This window comes from Triticum dicoccoides, chromosome 3A, assembly GCF_002162155.2.
Source record: "Triticum dicoccoides isolate Atlit2015 ecotype Zavitan chromosome 3A, WEW_v2.0, whole genome shotgun sequence".
Taxonomy (NCBI): domain Eukaryota; kingdom Viridiplantae; phylum Streptophyta; class Magnoliopsida; order Poales; family Poaceae; genus Triticum; species Triticum dicoccoides.
This window is the reverse complement of record NC_041384.1, coordinates 67,677,175-67,693,909: the sequence shown is the minus strand read 5'-3', so window position 1 is coordinate 67,693,909 and position 16,735 is coordinate 67,677,175. Positions and strand designations below refer to the sequence as shown.

The window sequence follows — 16,735 nt, the reverse complement described above, 5'->3', positions numbered from 1 at the left end:
AAAGAAAATATAGACTTTTACTTGTCCAAGAGTTCATATTTTCCATTGGCCCCCAGTCATTCTAAGCTAGCTCCATCACTGCAAGGGCCACTTCATGGTTAAATCAGACGGACTAAAATATTGTAGTTTTTAATACTTTGATTTTTGCAATACCTTGCTACCAAACACAGCCTGAATCAGACGGTATGGTCGGGCTAGATCAAACGGCCAGCAAGGTGGCTTAACTTCCTTCCCTGGCATTAGCCGGATGATTCCTTAGCAGCCTCCTAAAAATACTCAAAATGAGAGATGCTACACTTACACGCAAACTCCTACGGATTAAAGCATACGGACTCTGCTGGGGTCGTTAGATTGGGGAGAGGAGGGTCCCACCTAGACCTGGCCGTGGGCAGCCTGGCCCGGTTGGCCCAGCCCGACCTTGTTCACGGGCCAGGCTCAGGCCTAGATTTCAAGCCTGACGGCCGGATCGGGCCGAGACCGGGCCCGTCATATTTGCGCATTAACGAAGAGGCCCGGCGGGCTTTTAGTGTCATGGGCCGGAACGGGCTCGGGCCCGATTTTTAGGCCTGACGGTCGGGCCGGAACGGGCTCGGGCCTGGGTTTTTTGCATCGGGCTTTGATAGGCCCGGCCTGGCCCGACAGATGACCAGGTATAGTCCCATCCCTAAAATTCAGGGGAAGAGAGATGAATTAGATGCATCCACGACTGTCCGTAGGAGTGTTTCTGTAACTACTGTCCGTAGGTGGAGCAATTTTGGTACCGAAACACTCCGTATATATATGTTCACTTCATACTTGTGCCTATCCAAAACGAGTAATGTTACACATACATAAGTTTACATGGGTTTTACAAACAGGTGGGTTGTGATTGGAGGTTAAGGAGGAGGCGCGCGCGGGGGGGGGGGGAGGAATTGCCCCAGCCTTGTCTTTTTTTGAAGATTTTTTTTGTACCTGCATGTATCAAAGAAAATATAGACTTTTACCCGTCCAAGAGTTCATATTTTCCATTGGCCCCCAGTCATTTCAAGCTAGCTCCATCACTGCACGGGCCACTTCATGGTTAAATCAGACGGACTAAAATATTGTACTCCCTCTGTACCGAAATAGTTGTCGCTGGAGTAGCTGAACTTCAGCTACTCCAGCGACAACTATTTCGGTACAGAGGGAGTAGTTTTTAATACTTTGATTTTTGCAATACCTTGCTACCAAACACAGCCTAAATCAGACGGTATGGTCGGGCTAGATCAAACGGCCAGCAAGGTGGCTTAACTTCCTTCCCTGGCATTAGCCGGATGATTCCTTAGCAGCCTCCTAAAAATACTCAAATGAGAGATGCTACACTTACACGCAAACTCCTACGGATTAAAGCATACGGACTCTCCTGGGGTCGTTAGATTGGGGAGAGGAGGGTCCCACCTAGACCTGACCGTGGGCAGCCTGGCCCGGTTCGCCCGGCCCGACCTTGTTCACGGGCCAGGCTCGGGCCTAGATTTCAAGCCTGACGGCTGGACCGGGCCGAGACCGGGCCTGTCATATTTGCGCATTAACGAAGAGGCCCGGCAGGCTTTTAGTGTCATGGGCCGGGCTCGGGCCCGATTTTTAGGCCCGACGGTCGGGCCGGGCCGGGCTCGAGCCTGGGTTTTTTGCATCGGACTTTGATAGGCCCGGCCTGGCCCGACAGATGGCCAGGTATAGTCCCATCCCTAAAATTCAGGGGAAGAGAGATGAATTAGATGCATCCACGACTGTCCGTAGGAGTGTTTCCGTAACTACTGTCCGTAGGTGGAGCAATTTCGATACCGAAACACTCTGTATATATATGTTCATTTCATATTTGTGCATATCCAAAACGAGTAATGTTACACATACATAAGTTTACATGGGTTTTACAAACAAGTGGGTTGTGATTGGAGGTTAAGGAGGAGGGGCCCACCTCCATGAAAATCAGGGGGAGTGGTTAGTTAGAAAGAAAGAATCCTAGTCAGCGTGTAATTACGTGTAACTCTTTGTATGTTTAGCATTATTGTCCAAAAACTCAAGAAACTCCACGTATATTTTACAATCTTTGTTTGCCTATTTCACTGTATATAGAAACATATTCTGTATTCCCTGTGCCTATTACACTTTACCACTACTATCCAAAAATCTTGCAACTGGTAACAATAATGCTGTCATTCATTTTTCTATTCATCTGTGCTGTATATATGAATGTACATTGATCATGTTAGTGCGGCAGCGCAGTTAGGCAGCAAGCACACCCGCCTGTCATCTCCCTCCGTCTTGCTGCTGCTGCTGCAGCACGGTGAAGTGGAACTCAATCTGCAGCCGCCGGTGGGGCGCGCCGGCGTCGGCGCACCCGCTCTGCTCGATGTGCAGCTCCTCCCTCAGCGGGATGGCGGCCAGGAACCTCTTGATGAACTCGCCGCAGCACTCCTTCCCGGTGGCGACCACCACCTCCTCCTCGGGCCCCGACGACGGCGACGAGTCCGGCGACGGCACGGCGCGCATCTCCGACGTGGCGTCGAACCTGAGCATGTAGGCCTTGTCGCAGCCCTCGAAGAGCCGCTCGCCGAGCGTGTCCACGACGTGGTAGCAGTCGCTCTCGGCCTTGAGCACGAAGAAGTGGTCGTTCCAGCTGACGATGTACACGTCGGCCTCGCCCGGGGCGCGCTCGCGGGCGGCGGCGCCGGCGCTGATCTCGCGCCAGATGTCGTCGAACGACATGGCGCCCGACAGCGACGCGAAGCTCTCCGGCTGGAAGAAGCCGACGAAGGCCCTGTCGTGCTCCACGGCGATGGGCCGCGTTCGCGCCGCCAGCACCGTCTCCAGGTCGAAGTGCCGGTTGGGGAACTGCGCCATGTGCGCCTCGTCGTCGCAGAGCCGCCTCCACTCGGACGAGCCGTCGCGGATGAGCGCGTCCAGCTCCGCCCGGGTCGGCATCAGCGGGTGGTTGGCGTGGAGCGCCGCCGCCAGCACGGCCACCAGCGCCGTGCACGCGCTCTCGCCGCCGGCGCTGTCGTCGCGCTGGTCGATGGACGCGAAGAAGACCGGCGTCCGGAGCCTCGTCTCCGAGTCCCGGCTCGTGAACTCGCGCGCCTCCCAGGCATCCTCGTCGTCCCCTCCCACGCAGCATTTGACGACGGGCATCTCCTGGGACAGCGACTCCCGGCTGCGCCGCCGCCACGGCAGGAACCGGCGCTTGGAGGTCGACCCGGGCTCCGGGCTGGCGCCGCCGCTGGTGCTGGTGCTGGCGCTGCTCAGGCTGACGGTGCTGCTGCTGCTGCTCATGCCGCCGCCACTGCTGGCGCTGCTGGTGTCCGAGTTGCGCTTGTTCCGGTACACCGCCACCCTGCCCTGCTTCTCGGCGAGGTCGAGCAGCTGCTTCAGGTCAAGGACCTCGTGGTACGTCGAGCCCCTGTGGATCTCCCTCATCGTCGGGGCCGGCGTGGGGTTCGCCCTCGGCTTCTCCCTGAAGGACACGCTCCTCTCCACCTCCGCCGGCGCGCTCAGGTCCACCAGCTCCACGTTCACCTGCCGTTCGTCAAAAGCACACAACTTTCAGAAACCAGGCCTCCATTGATGCATATATAAGCCAGAACACACAGGAGCACAGCAGGATTCGGAGTCCTACCCTAGATCGCAACCAGCATGACATGTACTGAAACCTAAACTAATCCAAACTCGTACGTAAATAATTGGCCGAGAATTGGAGAGGATGTGCGATGTAATCAAAGGATGTATATTTTGGTGGCTTACATAGAGCATGGCATCGCTTGCCCACCCGTCCTTCCGGACCCTGATGGGGACAACCACCAGCTGCTGCAGAGGAGCCCCAACTTTCTGCTGCTGCTGCTGCTGCAGCAGCTGCATCTCCCAGCAGCACTCCTCCAGGCTGATCATGGCTGTCCCGATCTCGTCCAGCCTCACCAGGTCCTTGCCCCTCCCTTGTTCCTGGAATCCCTGCACCACAACAGCAAGCTATTCTCGTTACAGATTTGCCAGCTCCGATGACCGAAAGCCCACGCATGATACGTACACACGAGAATGAATACGACCCCTAAAGAAAGCAGAGATGCCTTGATTCGGCGCCATTGATTCCGCCGTAAGTTTCATGACCGATCCATTGATTGATTATCCTCAAATGGCTGGCAAAAGGTTGATCACCCCTCAAGGAACAACAATTCCCTGTCCATGTAATACTAAGTAGCTTGCACTCCTCAAAGGTTGTTCCTTTGCGTTTTTGCTTTAAAACGAAGTTTCCAACTTTGGGATGATCCATTGGAGCTGAAACTCCCAACATTTTTTACTTTAAGAAGGTGTTCTTGTAATACACAGTTAGGGAGATTAACTAATTACTGTTATAACTTATAACCTTTTTTGTGATGCACAAGTTTAGCCAACAACCGATTAACCGGAACGGAGCAAAAAGGTGACACCACATTGAGACCAACCAACCAACGATCCAGGCACGCGCACATCAACGCCGAAAGATACACAACACAACGCGCCATCCATCCAACTATCAACCAAATGCATCTTTAACGTACACGAAAGCGATCTTCGGTAGTAAGTACTGTTAAGCCATAACACTCGAGCATAAATGCCATGACCCAACACCTCATGTCATAGATCATGCTATGCCACCTAAAAACAAAAACCTAACCAAAAGTCAAACTTAATTGCCCGGCCAATAGGAGCGCCCGACCTACGTGGCCCCGCCCCACCCGGTGCTGCTGCCGTTCACAGTTTCAGACCTCGTGGTGGCATTATTATCACCCCTTTTTTGACGAAATCGCTCCCCCGACAGGGAAGTGAAAAGGAAGTGAGGAGAACGCTTCTTGTTTGGCCCAGCCAGCACTAGTGCTAGGTTATGTCATGGATTTTGGAGCCATGTGTGTAAGGCAGCCATTGACTTCTCTCCCCCAAATGCTGAATTTCCTGACCGCTACTTGGCAAAAAGGTTTGCATTGACCTGAGGCGTTGTAAACTACGGTCGTCGTCTCAGGCTTGCGGGTTACAAGAAATGCTGTCCGCGCGTTAGGCTTGCCTCGACGTAATGGTAATACATCATCAACGCTATCATTGAGGAAAAATAATGCGTGTGTAGTTTTTTTTTCCAAACGCGTGTGTAGTTTTTAAGATTGCAAGATTTGGACGCATTGGTAAAGTGTGCTTGTTTATGACAGAGCATAGAGTAAAGTTAATTAGACACCCTAAACAATCCATGTTCGTTTGTTTGTTTGTCTGCTGTTGATAACAGAGTTATAGTAATTATCGTAGTGGTAAATCTGTCGCAAAGGTAGAAATTTTCAACGGTGTGTTGTTTGTAGAATCGGCGGAAATCGTGTGTTGGTATGAAAAATGTGCAGGAAAAACTGCGACTTTGGAAAGAAAATGGAGGGATTGTATTAGAGGACTGTTAAACTGAGCTAGGCGAAATTAGGGGAGAAACGGAGTGGCAGCGGCAGGGAGCACTCACGTAGAGGACGGAGAAGAAGACGCCGCGCTCCGGCCGGCCGGCGCCGGCCCCGCCGCGCGTCGTGCTGGCGCCGGGGTCGACGTCGACGCGGAAGCGGTTGGCGTCGGCGGCGGCGTCCCAGCGGACGGCGCCGTCGCCGCCGACGGGCTCGACGGCGGTGACCCCGCGGCCGCCGCGCCGGCCCGTGAGCATCTGCGAGAGCGCCCCGCCGGCGCCGGGCCACTTGACCTTGACGGCGGCCACGGCGGGGGCCGACCACGCGGCCGGCAGGCCCTCGAGCTTGGTCGGGCCGACCCGCACGCCCCGCCGCCGCGCCGGCAACCGCCTCACCACCATGCCGCCGCCCTCCACCTCCGCTCCCCCGAGCGTCGGTCGGCCGGCCGGCCGGAGGCTTTCTCCCCGGACGCGTCTGTCTTTTGCCTGTGCGCGCGCGTGCGAGCGAGCGAGCGTCGTACGCGCTGTCGTTGGCTGGCGCCGCTCCGAGCCGTTGGCCTCGGTGGGGGTTGGCTTTTATTAGCCAGCCGCAGGCGATCCCGCCATGGGGGTGGGAGCGCGCACGTGGGGCCGAGGTGGCAGCCGGCGAGCCCGGTGGTGCCGGGGAGATCTGACGTGGACGGGCCGGGCCGTGGGGCCGGACTGCGCACTGCGACCAACCGCTCGCCATGGGCGCCGAACTCCAACCATCACGCGCCGAACCGAGCCGGGTCGGCCGAGCCGGGCCCGGCCCGACGCGGGAAGCCGCACCGCACCGCACGCACATGCACGTTTTTTCCCTTGACAAAAACGATTTTTTTTAGATCTCTCTCCGCATGATTGGTGATTTCTTTTGGGGGCTTTTCCGATCATTGATGCTGTTGGTGGGAGTGTCCGCTTGGATTTGCTCCTGCATTGCGGATCGCGCGCGCGATTCGATTGATTCTCGATCGCGCGCCGCATCATCATGCTGCATTGTTATTGTATACATAATGCTTGTGCTTTGGTGGAGGATTGGTGGTGGTTACAGTGCTTCTCCGCTGATCGCTTGGCGATTATGTGGTGCTACTACATGGTACACTTTAGAAACCTAAGAAGTATTTGTATATTATTATTATTATTATCAGGTTCCAAATGTTGACCGATGGCTAATTTGTTAGTGCGTAGGTTATGTTTGCGTGGGATTATTGCCGCTGTGCTGTGGTATCTACAGCTATTCCACGTGATCCTAATCATTTAGGAGAAAAAACATGATCTGATCTTGTAGTGTATGATCACTGATGATTTGTTGTCATGTTAAATTATTGTGCGTGCTTTGGTGGAAGAATGGCAGTTACACGTAGCTCTGTGATCGCTTGCGATTATATAGAGCTTAATGTAATGTTCCATGAGATACTGGCGCTGTTTTTCTACTTCTGCCTAAGGCGTAGTATTTTTGACTGCCAAATTCAAATGCCGGGCAGTAATTATTGACAAGATGTGCTATCTCCTTAGGCCGTACATAGCGCGTGTTGTTTTTTCTTGAAATATGAATGCAAGAGTATCTATAGCCGGACTCCTTAAATTGGCCGGATGAAGGCAGGATCAGTGATCGCACAGAAGAGAGAAGCAAAAAGTTGACCCAGCCAGACCTCTCTAAGCCTCTCTAAATGGCCAGGTTGTCCGGTACATCTCATACTTGTCTCATAGGATTGGGCCATCATAGAGAGCATCTTCTTTTTATTGTTTCTTTTCTTTCTCTCTCTGTTTCTCCACCAACTACATACACGTGGCCGGACGTATGTAAAGAAAAATAAATAAACATGGTTGCATGGTCGGACAAATAAAAAGTCAAAACGGACACGTCTGAACGCTGACCCCGGCCGCGTCCCTGGAGTTTCAGGAGCCAAATTTGTGCAGACCGGCCGTGGATGCCCTAACCAAGTTTACAGAGAAACCGACAATGCCTACGACACTGAATGTATCCCACACGTAAATCTCCGAGGTATGTCTGTTCGCGGTAAAACATGATCTTTAGCTACGTGGCGCTTTTGTTGTGTTTTTCTTTACGAACCGGTCTGATTCTCCGGCAGAAGACGACACGCCCGCACGAAAGTCAATCTGCAGAACACATGGCCATTATACACCGAATAACAATGAAATAAAGTCAATTGCTGAACATGGTTAACAAACAGCCTGCTGCAGCACCAGCGCTCAGTCAGAGAGGCACACAGACACAGGTAACCGGATCCAGGATCCGGCCGGCCGGTGGGGCGGTGGGCACACAATCGATCGACCGTGTGAGCTGTAGGCGCATGTGTACAGCTAGGTAGCCGGGGCACGTACCCGCGACCACCCCACGAACGCGGAGTCGCTCGTTCCCACACGGGCCACCCAACCCAACCCGGGGCGGGGCGGGGGTGCAGATACGGCGTCGGTTGGCTGGTCGGGGTCCCGGTGGTTGCCCGGCTCCATTCATCGCGCTACGCTCCGTGTGCGTAGCTGCCTGGCCGTGGCTGGGTGCTCTGCTCCCGTCGTCTATGGCCAGTCAGTCCTTGTGGCCGGACTCCGGTCCGACACCGCGTACGCGCATGCGACCGCGACCGCCTCGACCGTACTCGCCTGCGTGTAACAGGCGGGTGAAACCGCCGGAGCCGGCCGCGCGCGTGACTGACGCGCCACCGCTCGTACGTGCGTGCGTACGGACGGCCGGTAAGGAGAGAGAAACCCGGGTTGATTATTGCTGTACTCCTGATAGAAGTATTATTATTTAGAATACTTATTGCACATCTAGATGTGCTTTAGCAAAACTGTATTATTTTTTCGGTCTAACCGGACCAGACTTTTTTTTTTTGAGGTTGGGTTGGGTTAGGTTAGCAGGCTGCCATACCGGGGCGAATTGCCATGACACGGTCAGCTCTGTGGTCGGATCGGAGCCGTGGCACGGACGGCGTACGTTCCGCCGGTAAGAGTAAGATGCTGGTCAATTGGGTACCCGCACGTCATGCGCGGAACGGAACTTATCAAGATTACGGAGGTACTAGACGTACTTATTGTATCATGTGTGCCCGGCGCGATTGATTGTGCGGATCTTCACCGCCGTATCTCGTACGTACTACGTGTGTGTCTTTTAGATCGGGCACACCTCCGTCCATACCACGCAAAAAGAAAAGACACCTTCGTCCATTTCGTACTGTCGCGTTCCAAGATGTTTTGGCCAGTGGCCGGCGTCTTCTGGCTACACGCCTACACCAGCCAATAAAACACGGCAGATTTACAACAGCTACAGGGCATCCGAAATTTATTTTTCTTTTAAGGTTGTACAAACGCAGATGCTCACATATGCACATGCACTCATCACTATGAACACACACACAACCGGGCCCTATGAAAAAGTCGAAGATACTGCGCCGGCACAACATTTTTTGATTGACAAAGTCATTATAGGTGCTTCGTAGTGGACGAAAAAGTATCCTCTGTTGTAATTTTGCTAGTAGGCCTTTAGCCCAAAGCCCAACTAAAATTCTGAAATTCTCTTGGCCCATTCATGCACACATGTGAGTGGAGTGAGTGATGCTAAAGTTTAGTCCCACCCCGAAAGTTGAGAGAGAGTTGCACCTCTTTATAAGGTGAGCTCTTCTACCACTTGTATGAGCATAAGAAGAGGAGACCTACACGCGCGCTCCTCCTCCTCGCCACGCCTCGCCACGACGCGCCACGGGGGGTTGCGGGATTGAGCCGAGCTGAGGACAGAGCTATGCACGTTGTCTATATTTTTGCTGCATGGAAAAATTAATGAGTCATTAATTAATAATTAACGGACGCGTTAATTACTGAACCGTTTCCGATTCTTTTGGATCGTGACGACTCGGACGTGGGGTTTACTCCCACGACCTACCCGGCCCGCACTATATAGTCAGGCAGACGTCTACCCTAGCCGCCGCCGCTTCGTATGGTTTCTCACCACCGTTCCATATCATTGCGCCGCCAAGCAAGTCTTCTCCATCCCTCCTTCCGGCGTGCACCGCGAGAAGGGACAGCAAGCCTCCGAAACCCCGCCTCTCGTGATCCTGTACGGGAGAGGGGCGATCAGGTTTTTGGGGAGCGCACTCGCACGACTGCTGGCAGCGACAACTTCGCGAACGACGACTTCTTCCCCGACCTCGGCAACCTCGTCCTCGACGACATGGGCGACAACGTCAACGTCGGCGGTGCTGCACCCGCTGCACCGTATGTGATTCCATCCTTCCTGTTTGAGATCGTGGTGGAATTCATGCTTCTAGTATATGCCCTAGATGTGATATGTTCATCTGCTATGCTAGTTCGCATGATTAGTTTAATCTCTGCTGTTGTGGTCATGATTTATCATCTGTTTATTCGGATTAAATCTCGTAGTAATTTGCTCATATTTCCAACATCCTCCCACTGAACGAACACCGACGGAAAGGTTGAAACAAATCTCGGAAAATACGAGCATCAGTGTCCAGTCCAGGACTTGAAGTCTTGAACCATGTGTCGGTGTATTCCCTGACTATGCACAGACGGTTGTTGCCTCCTTGCTAAGAAGGGCTTGGCGGAGGGCAAACTTATTCCAAGTACTTAGATAAAACCATGAAGAAGACTTCCAGGCAGGTCATCGAGAAGTACTAAGGAAGTACTGAATAGCCGGCAAGATCCAAGCCGGCAAGCTCCTTCCACCGCTCCAGCTCGGCGGCTTGTTAGAAGCTTGCCGACAAGTGGCAAGCACACATGTAGTTAGGTGAAGCTTGTCAAGGCACGTGGCGGTTCGACGCGGGAAGATCAACTTTATTGACACCTATTCAGGAGGCGTGTCATTATAATAGAAAGTAGTTGGACCGACGGTACATGTGGAGCTATGCCCCCTTGCTGGCATTCATCCCAGTGTGACACCTAATGGATACCGACAGGGTTAGGCATGATAGCATTGTAGCCACTATTCATCCTCTGTAATTAACATTTTGCCATTGTGGTAGCCCCTTTCGTCTATAAAAGAAGGCCCATGGCTACCTTTACAAGGGTCGAAGTCCTGTCCATTTGTAGTAGCTTAGCAGCACCTCCCGAACTCCTTGTCGGCAAGGTCGCGCTCTTTGTAACTAGGACAGTTCCACACATAAATCCATGAAAGCAGGAATAGGATTTTACGCTTCACAGTGGCCCGAACCTGTGTAAAACGCTCGAGTGCACTGCGGTTGTTGCTACTCTTTGTGTGATGGGTGACCTCGCTACTTGCTGCAGCGTAGTCGAACCACCTTTTCTTCCCCCACGGTTCACTCGAATGAATCATCATGTCTTAGTTGCAGCGGCGCCTCCAAGATATCTGCATGGTACGAGGCTTCTATCGCCTGTTTGAGCATGGGAAGCGCAGTGGCTATGTTTTTTGGAAATTTTGAACTGATCTTCTTGGGGAGATTATTGCATTTTCCAAGGTAGGATTCCAAAAGATATCAAGATGCTGGGAGAGGGGAAAGGATTTCCCTCTTAGCCGGGAATAGTGCGTCCAAGGGTAGTGGGAGCCCAGTGTCCTGGCAGGTCCAATCCTTTCGTGGTGGCCGGGTCGATTTATCTTTGACATGTCCTTTTGGATCACGCTCCCTTCATGCAGTTCATGTCTTTTTTGTGGCCGCACCATATGTGTTGGCGGGTCTCGTGTGGAACTCGGTCTCTATGAGGAGCAGTTTTAGCATTCTCTCGCTGGCAACCTGGTTGTGTCGTGCTCATTCAGGTTTTAGGGTGAACCACTTTGCGTGTTGATGATGTGGCGTCATTCAATCCAAGACGAGAGGGCAGGTGTATTTTTTGGGGCTGAGATGAATGACATTGTGTCGAGGTTAGTCCATACATGAATGGGCAAGGCCTCGTTTCTTCTCACGATTGTGTCTTTCCCGAGATTATAAGGATTTATTGAAATAGGATGTGGTGGTGGATGTTGAACTTGATTGATCAAGATGATATGCATGTTTCTTTCTTAAGCTTGGTTGTGATTTCTTTGGCCTATGGGCTATTCTGTTTGCACCTTGTAACAGCCGCCTATTTCAACTCTTAAGGTTATTCGATATGCAAAGACCTTGTTAATCACTACACCAGTGATACGAAAAGCAAGCATTCTTCTCCAGCTGATGTACCAACACCTCACTACTCCTCCTTAATTAGTGAAAGATAGTTAAGCTCTTTTCAATTCTTCATCGAGAGGCGGGCAACTATCGCTTTTACTAATACATCCTTGTATGAATAAACTATTTAATGAAATTTGACAACTATGTTGCATGCTTTGTGATTTCTAATCAACACAAGAGACCATTCCAAGACCATTATTGAGTAAATAATCAATACCATTTCAAAAGTCTGCCCCCCTAATCCTAGACGATCGCCTTCATGATTGTACACAGAAAGATGCAGCAAAAATGGCCCCGAGCAATTTGCGAACACAAGCCAGCAGAAAATTGTGTTCTTCAACAGAGGTGCTTGCAAGGTGGTAGATGGTCGCACGACATGTTTGTTGGAGGGCTCTTGGTTAGGGACTGTTGACGTATAAATGCATTAACTAGTCTCTTCAATCGGACCAGTCTTTTGATTTATTGATTACAACATTCATTTCTAGAACACCCATAGCCTTACAATATCCGTCTAAACGAGCACGAGCTAGCTAGCAATATAGCGGCCTAGCGTTTACTTGCAGGGAAAACATGTACACGTGCGCGTGCACACAGCGCAGATCATTGGACGGGTCACGTGTGACGTGAACGTCTGCGAACTGCAATTTATGCAGCAGATCACTTTGCGGACATTTCGCCTGCGATGATCTCACAAGGACGCCCAATCGACTCGCGTGGAGACCAGATCCGGGCCGTGGGCACGAAGAAACAGGGCAGGCAGGATGCTTTTACTAGAAGCCATACGCACACGTGGAGTTCTGCTTTGCAAGGAAGGCAACGACGAACGACGACGACACGGTCCGAATTCCTCAACGGTCACGCGCACTGGTGCTTCAGACGCAAGCAGATCACTTTACGGCGAGGCAGGCAGTTTCTTTCTTCCGGCCGTGGATAAAACCAAGGCTTCCGGCTAAGCCAGCCACGCACGAGATTACTTCTAGATGGCTAGCTAGCTTGCCGTGGTTGACATGGTGACCACGACCACGGCCACGAGGGACACAGATGTCACCGTGTGCCTTGCAGCCTGAATTTAAATTTAAACATTACGAAAAAATCTGAAAAAAATCATGCATGTTCACAGCACATATTAAGATAATCCCTTAAAAATTCAGATCAAAATTTGAAACATACATTGAGAAGCAAAAAAAAGAAATCTGTCATGAATAGTTGCGAATGGTTCTCTGTATACTATTCACATCTGAGTTTCTCTTTTTTGCTTCTCGATGTATGTTTCGAATTTTGATCTGAATTTTTGAGGGGTTATCTTAATATGTGTTGTGAACATGCATGATTTTTTTTTATATTTTTTTACAATGTTTAAATTTGAATTCGGGCCGCAAGGCACACGGTAACATGCAAAGGTGCATGTCACCTGATCTGTGTCCGGCCACGAGGAGCTCGAGAAGGCGTGCCGGGTTTCCTGCACGCGGCAACACAGGTCCGCGACGCCACGCCACGCCGGCGCGCGCGCTCGCGTCATGCTCATGCATGTGGCGGGCGAACCGGGTATGGTAATAACGTGCTGCAAGGAGGAGCGCACGGTTCGGCTGGCGTCGTCTTGATCTGGATGGGCTCGAGCGGCCGCACGTTTCGACCTGGAGTCCTGGACTCGTCGACCGCTGATGCCTTGTGGTTGTGGAGCAGAGGTTTGGCAAGGCGTGACGCACGCGCGCGTTCCGCTCGTTTTCTTAAGGGGGCGATTGGCGGCCCGCTGCCGGGGAAATGATTTTTCGGCAGGCCGTTTTGGGTTTTGTAATCATGGAATGATGGAATGGAATGGAGCTCCTGCTGGGTGTCGGTGATGATGGGCGGTGGCTTCTGTCGGCTGGGTTGATCTCGTCGTGTATCGCTGCTGTTTTTTGGTAGTCAGATCAGAAGACGTCGTGTCGTCCTGCCGGGTTCTGTGTTCTGATGCTCTGTTGCTGCCTCGTGATAACATCTGTATTCTGCTCCCTGGTTTCGGCAAAAATAAAAAAAGGTCGTTTTCTTTCTTTTCTTATTCGCTGGCCTCGTGATCGCATCTGCATTCTGTTGCTTGTAAGTTAACGCAACCGATGACACTGCCATCTTGGAACAGAGTTTCGGTGGGCCTCGTTTCGGTGGGCCTCGTGTACCCAGGACCGGTCATATAAAGAGACGAGAAGTTCATATTGAAACTATGAACTAAGGGAATCTCCTACGACAACCAGCAAATTTCCCCGTTCGTTTGCGGATGGGGGATTAGTCCGCAGATATGGATGCGGGACGACATTCAACCGTAGCCGCATTCTGTCAGCCAATAAAGTCAAATTCAAATCTACATCGATCCACACAACGCGTTTGGATCACACTTGCACCGGATCGCGTCCCTAATCACAACCAAAAGAAGGCAAATATGCTAAATTTTTACATGCCGGAGTCCAAAAGAATATCAGTCCGGCCATCCCAACAAGATGCTTCCCGATCAAGGAGGTGTCGTCGCCACCTCGTAGGCAACCTCCGCGTTCGGGTCCACCTCCGCCTCCGTTGCGTCCTCATCTTCTGCCCACGGCGCCGTCTGTACTGTGGACGCGCCCGTTTGGTGGCGTCCGCCACGCCCACCACGCCCATCGTCACCACCAGGCCCACCGCCAGCCAGACGCTTCTTCATCTTCTCCTCTTTTGCGGCCTTCGCTTTGACGCGACGATTTTGCCGCGTCTTCGAGCTGATCTTCCGGGCGAGCGTGATCCTCGAATCCTCCGGCACCTCCGCCGGCTCCATCTCCGACAAGTTCTCCGATGGTTCCGTGCATCGGCGGCGGAGGGAAGGAGATGTGTGCGAGAAAAGAGCGGGAATTGGGCGGAGAGCGACGGGGGTAGAAGAAGAGAGTAGGGGATTTAAGCGCGGAAACAGTTTAGGATGCTACAAAAGTGCAGGCTCGGCCTTCCTTTTGAGTGGGCCAGGGGGCGGAGAGCGAAGTTTTGCATGTCCGAACTCCCGTAAACCTCCCCACGTTTTTCTTTGGTTTGCGGGATAAATCACGTCCAGACCCCTACGCGGACTGATACAAGTCGGCGTTGGATGGTTTCCGCGACCCGGACGGTTGTGGGAGGTTTACGGATCAGCGTTGGAGATGCCCTAACATGGTGTTTAAACTACCCTTCTAAGCTACCTCATTTACCATTTTTTGGAGAGAAAAAAGTCGATCTATTCTACGTCTGACATGGCAGTACAAAGAATAGTGAAAGTCATAAAATTATATTCATGTTCGGAGATCACTCAGTGACGACTATAGGCGCTGAAACAAGCCAAAGAGATGATTTTATCAATAGGGATACTTTTATGAAAACACCACCAATCTTGAAGTCTTGCTATCAGAGTAAAAAAAAATGCATACGTTGTGAGGTCTATGACTGCACCATGCTTCTAAAAAAGGGAAAATGGACAATAACTCAAAATGGTGCACAGCCTCATCTGCATTTGGTGAATAAAAAAACAAAAAAAAACCAGAAACGTTTATTTAAAACCTGAATTTATAATATTTGGCACGAGCTCCTCAGATTCGGAACTGCACCAAATTTTGCACGCACATGAGCATCTTGCACTTCAAAATTTGCAATGCATGAACCCGCAGGACTCCAAACGAAATTGCTTCATGCACGATTCTCCTGGCCGACGCATGCACGACACAGAAATTCAACGGCTGGTGCCTGATGTATGCACGCATGTGTGGCCGGATTTTAAACATCGTCTATGAGTCGTCCATTTTTGTCGTGTGTATAGCATAGCTCGACTCCAAATCACCGGGAGAGAGACTGAGAGAGAACCGTATCTCATAATTGGAGCCGGAGCACCTTTTTAATATTTATTTTAATAAAAAAGAAAGGAACAAAAAACTGGAGTTCGTTTTTGCAGGAGTGATACTATAACCACTGCGTGATGCGTACCTGCGCTCGCCGTGCGGTCCGCCCCCGGTCCACGACGACGGGTGCGGCCGATGATGATGATGCGAGTCTCTCCGATGGCAACGGGCCGCTTGTACCCTGTCCCGCGATGCACGAGGGAGGGGCTGGGCCGTGACAGACAAGGGAAGGAAGATGGCTGACGCATCGTCGCGCCTCGTATTCTATTCTAGTCCGTTTGCCTTGTCCTTTTCGAACCCCGCTCGCGTTCATGGACGGAGCCGGGCGCCGATCGGTCACGCACGTACCGGTGTATGTGTATGCCCCAACAACCGACGGCGACGCCGCGCCCCCCGCCCTGGCCGTGACGTCTAGCGCCGTCCCCGCCGATCAATCGCACCGGCGGACGCACCCCTCCGTGGTTGGGCGTTGTATTCCATCGACGTGCCATATGATTCAACCCTTTGATCAGCTTTCGGGTGATAGCTGGCGAATACGGTTCTTTTTTAATTTTTGCAAAATGCTAGCCTTGCCCCCCTAAAGCGCCAGCCTTCAGTTGGCTCATTTTTCTAGTAGGTGTGGATCCAACCCATTACTACGCATGCAAGGAGCACGACACGTGCCAACAAGTAGAGTGGCGGCGACGGTGACCGTCCAAGGAACACTCCACTGTTACCCCGTCGACAAGAGCCGCCACCTCTTTATCAACATCCCAAGCGGTGCGGCACGTCGGCGGCTCCTCTAGACGCATTGCCACACCGTAGTGCCTTGTCGTCCTAGAGGGAGCTTCTCTGCATGTGTAGCACCGATGCATGGACCTTGACGCTGGCGGAGACATCGTCTTGTAGGGGCACGTTGACAAGATAGTTCGTGCAGCGAAGCATCTCCAAGTGTTTACAAAACATTCATTATGAAAACTGCCTTGTCATGCATCAAATTTCGCTACACCAGCTAGCTTAGAGAACACAAAAGGAATGAATTTGAGATCCTGTAATGGTGTCGGGTTCGAGGTTTTCTTGGCATGTACATGGATCTTGGTATCTTTGGTTTGGTTCTTTCTCTTATCTTAGAGGTTTCGCCAACGGAACAACAAAGGCATTGGGTGAGAAAAATGTAACTCTCTTGTGTCGACAAGAAGCCACACCCACTAACAACCCGTTAGCAATGATATCCATTGGACTTCAAACACAAGACAGGAGCTCCTCCTGTCAACCTGCGGATCCTATTCGCCACAAAAAATACCACATCTAGTGGTAGCTACGAAGGGCTT

General features: G+C 51.8%; 1 protein-coding gene across 1 annotated transcript; it reads right to left on the bottom strand.

Annotated features, from left to right (window-relative positions):
* Positions 1-2,030: 2,030 nt before the first annotated feature.
* Positions 2,031-5,946, bottom strand: LOC119267201. Its single transcript, XM_037548557.1, has 3 exons — positions 5,480-5,946; positions 3,757-3,960; positions 2,031-3,531 (listed from the first exon to the last, which is right to left on the bottom strand). Exons 1-3 carry the CDS (start codon positions 5,813-5,815, stop codon positions 2,266-2,268), a joined length of 1,806 nt encoding a protein of 601 aa, XP_037404454.1. The 5' UTR covers positions 5,816-5,946; the 3' UTR covers positions 2,031-2,265.
* Positions 5,947-16,735: the final 10,789 nt, after the last annotated feature.

Coding starts and splice junctions, on each gene's coding strand:
- LOC119267201 (XM_037548557.1), bottom strand. CDS start 5,815: ATGGTGGTGAGGCGGTTGCCGGCGCGGCGGCGGGGCGTGCGGGTCGGC. Junction 3,961..5,479: donor TCTTCTTCTCCGTCCTCTAC/GTGAGTGCTCCC, acceptor GTTGTGGTGCAG/GGATTCCAGGAACAAGGGAG. Junction 3,532..3,756: donor CAAGCGATGCCATGCTCTAT/GTAAGCCACCAA, acceptor GACGAACGGCAG/GTGAACGTGGAGCTGGTGGA.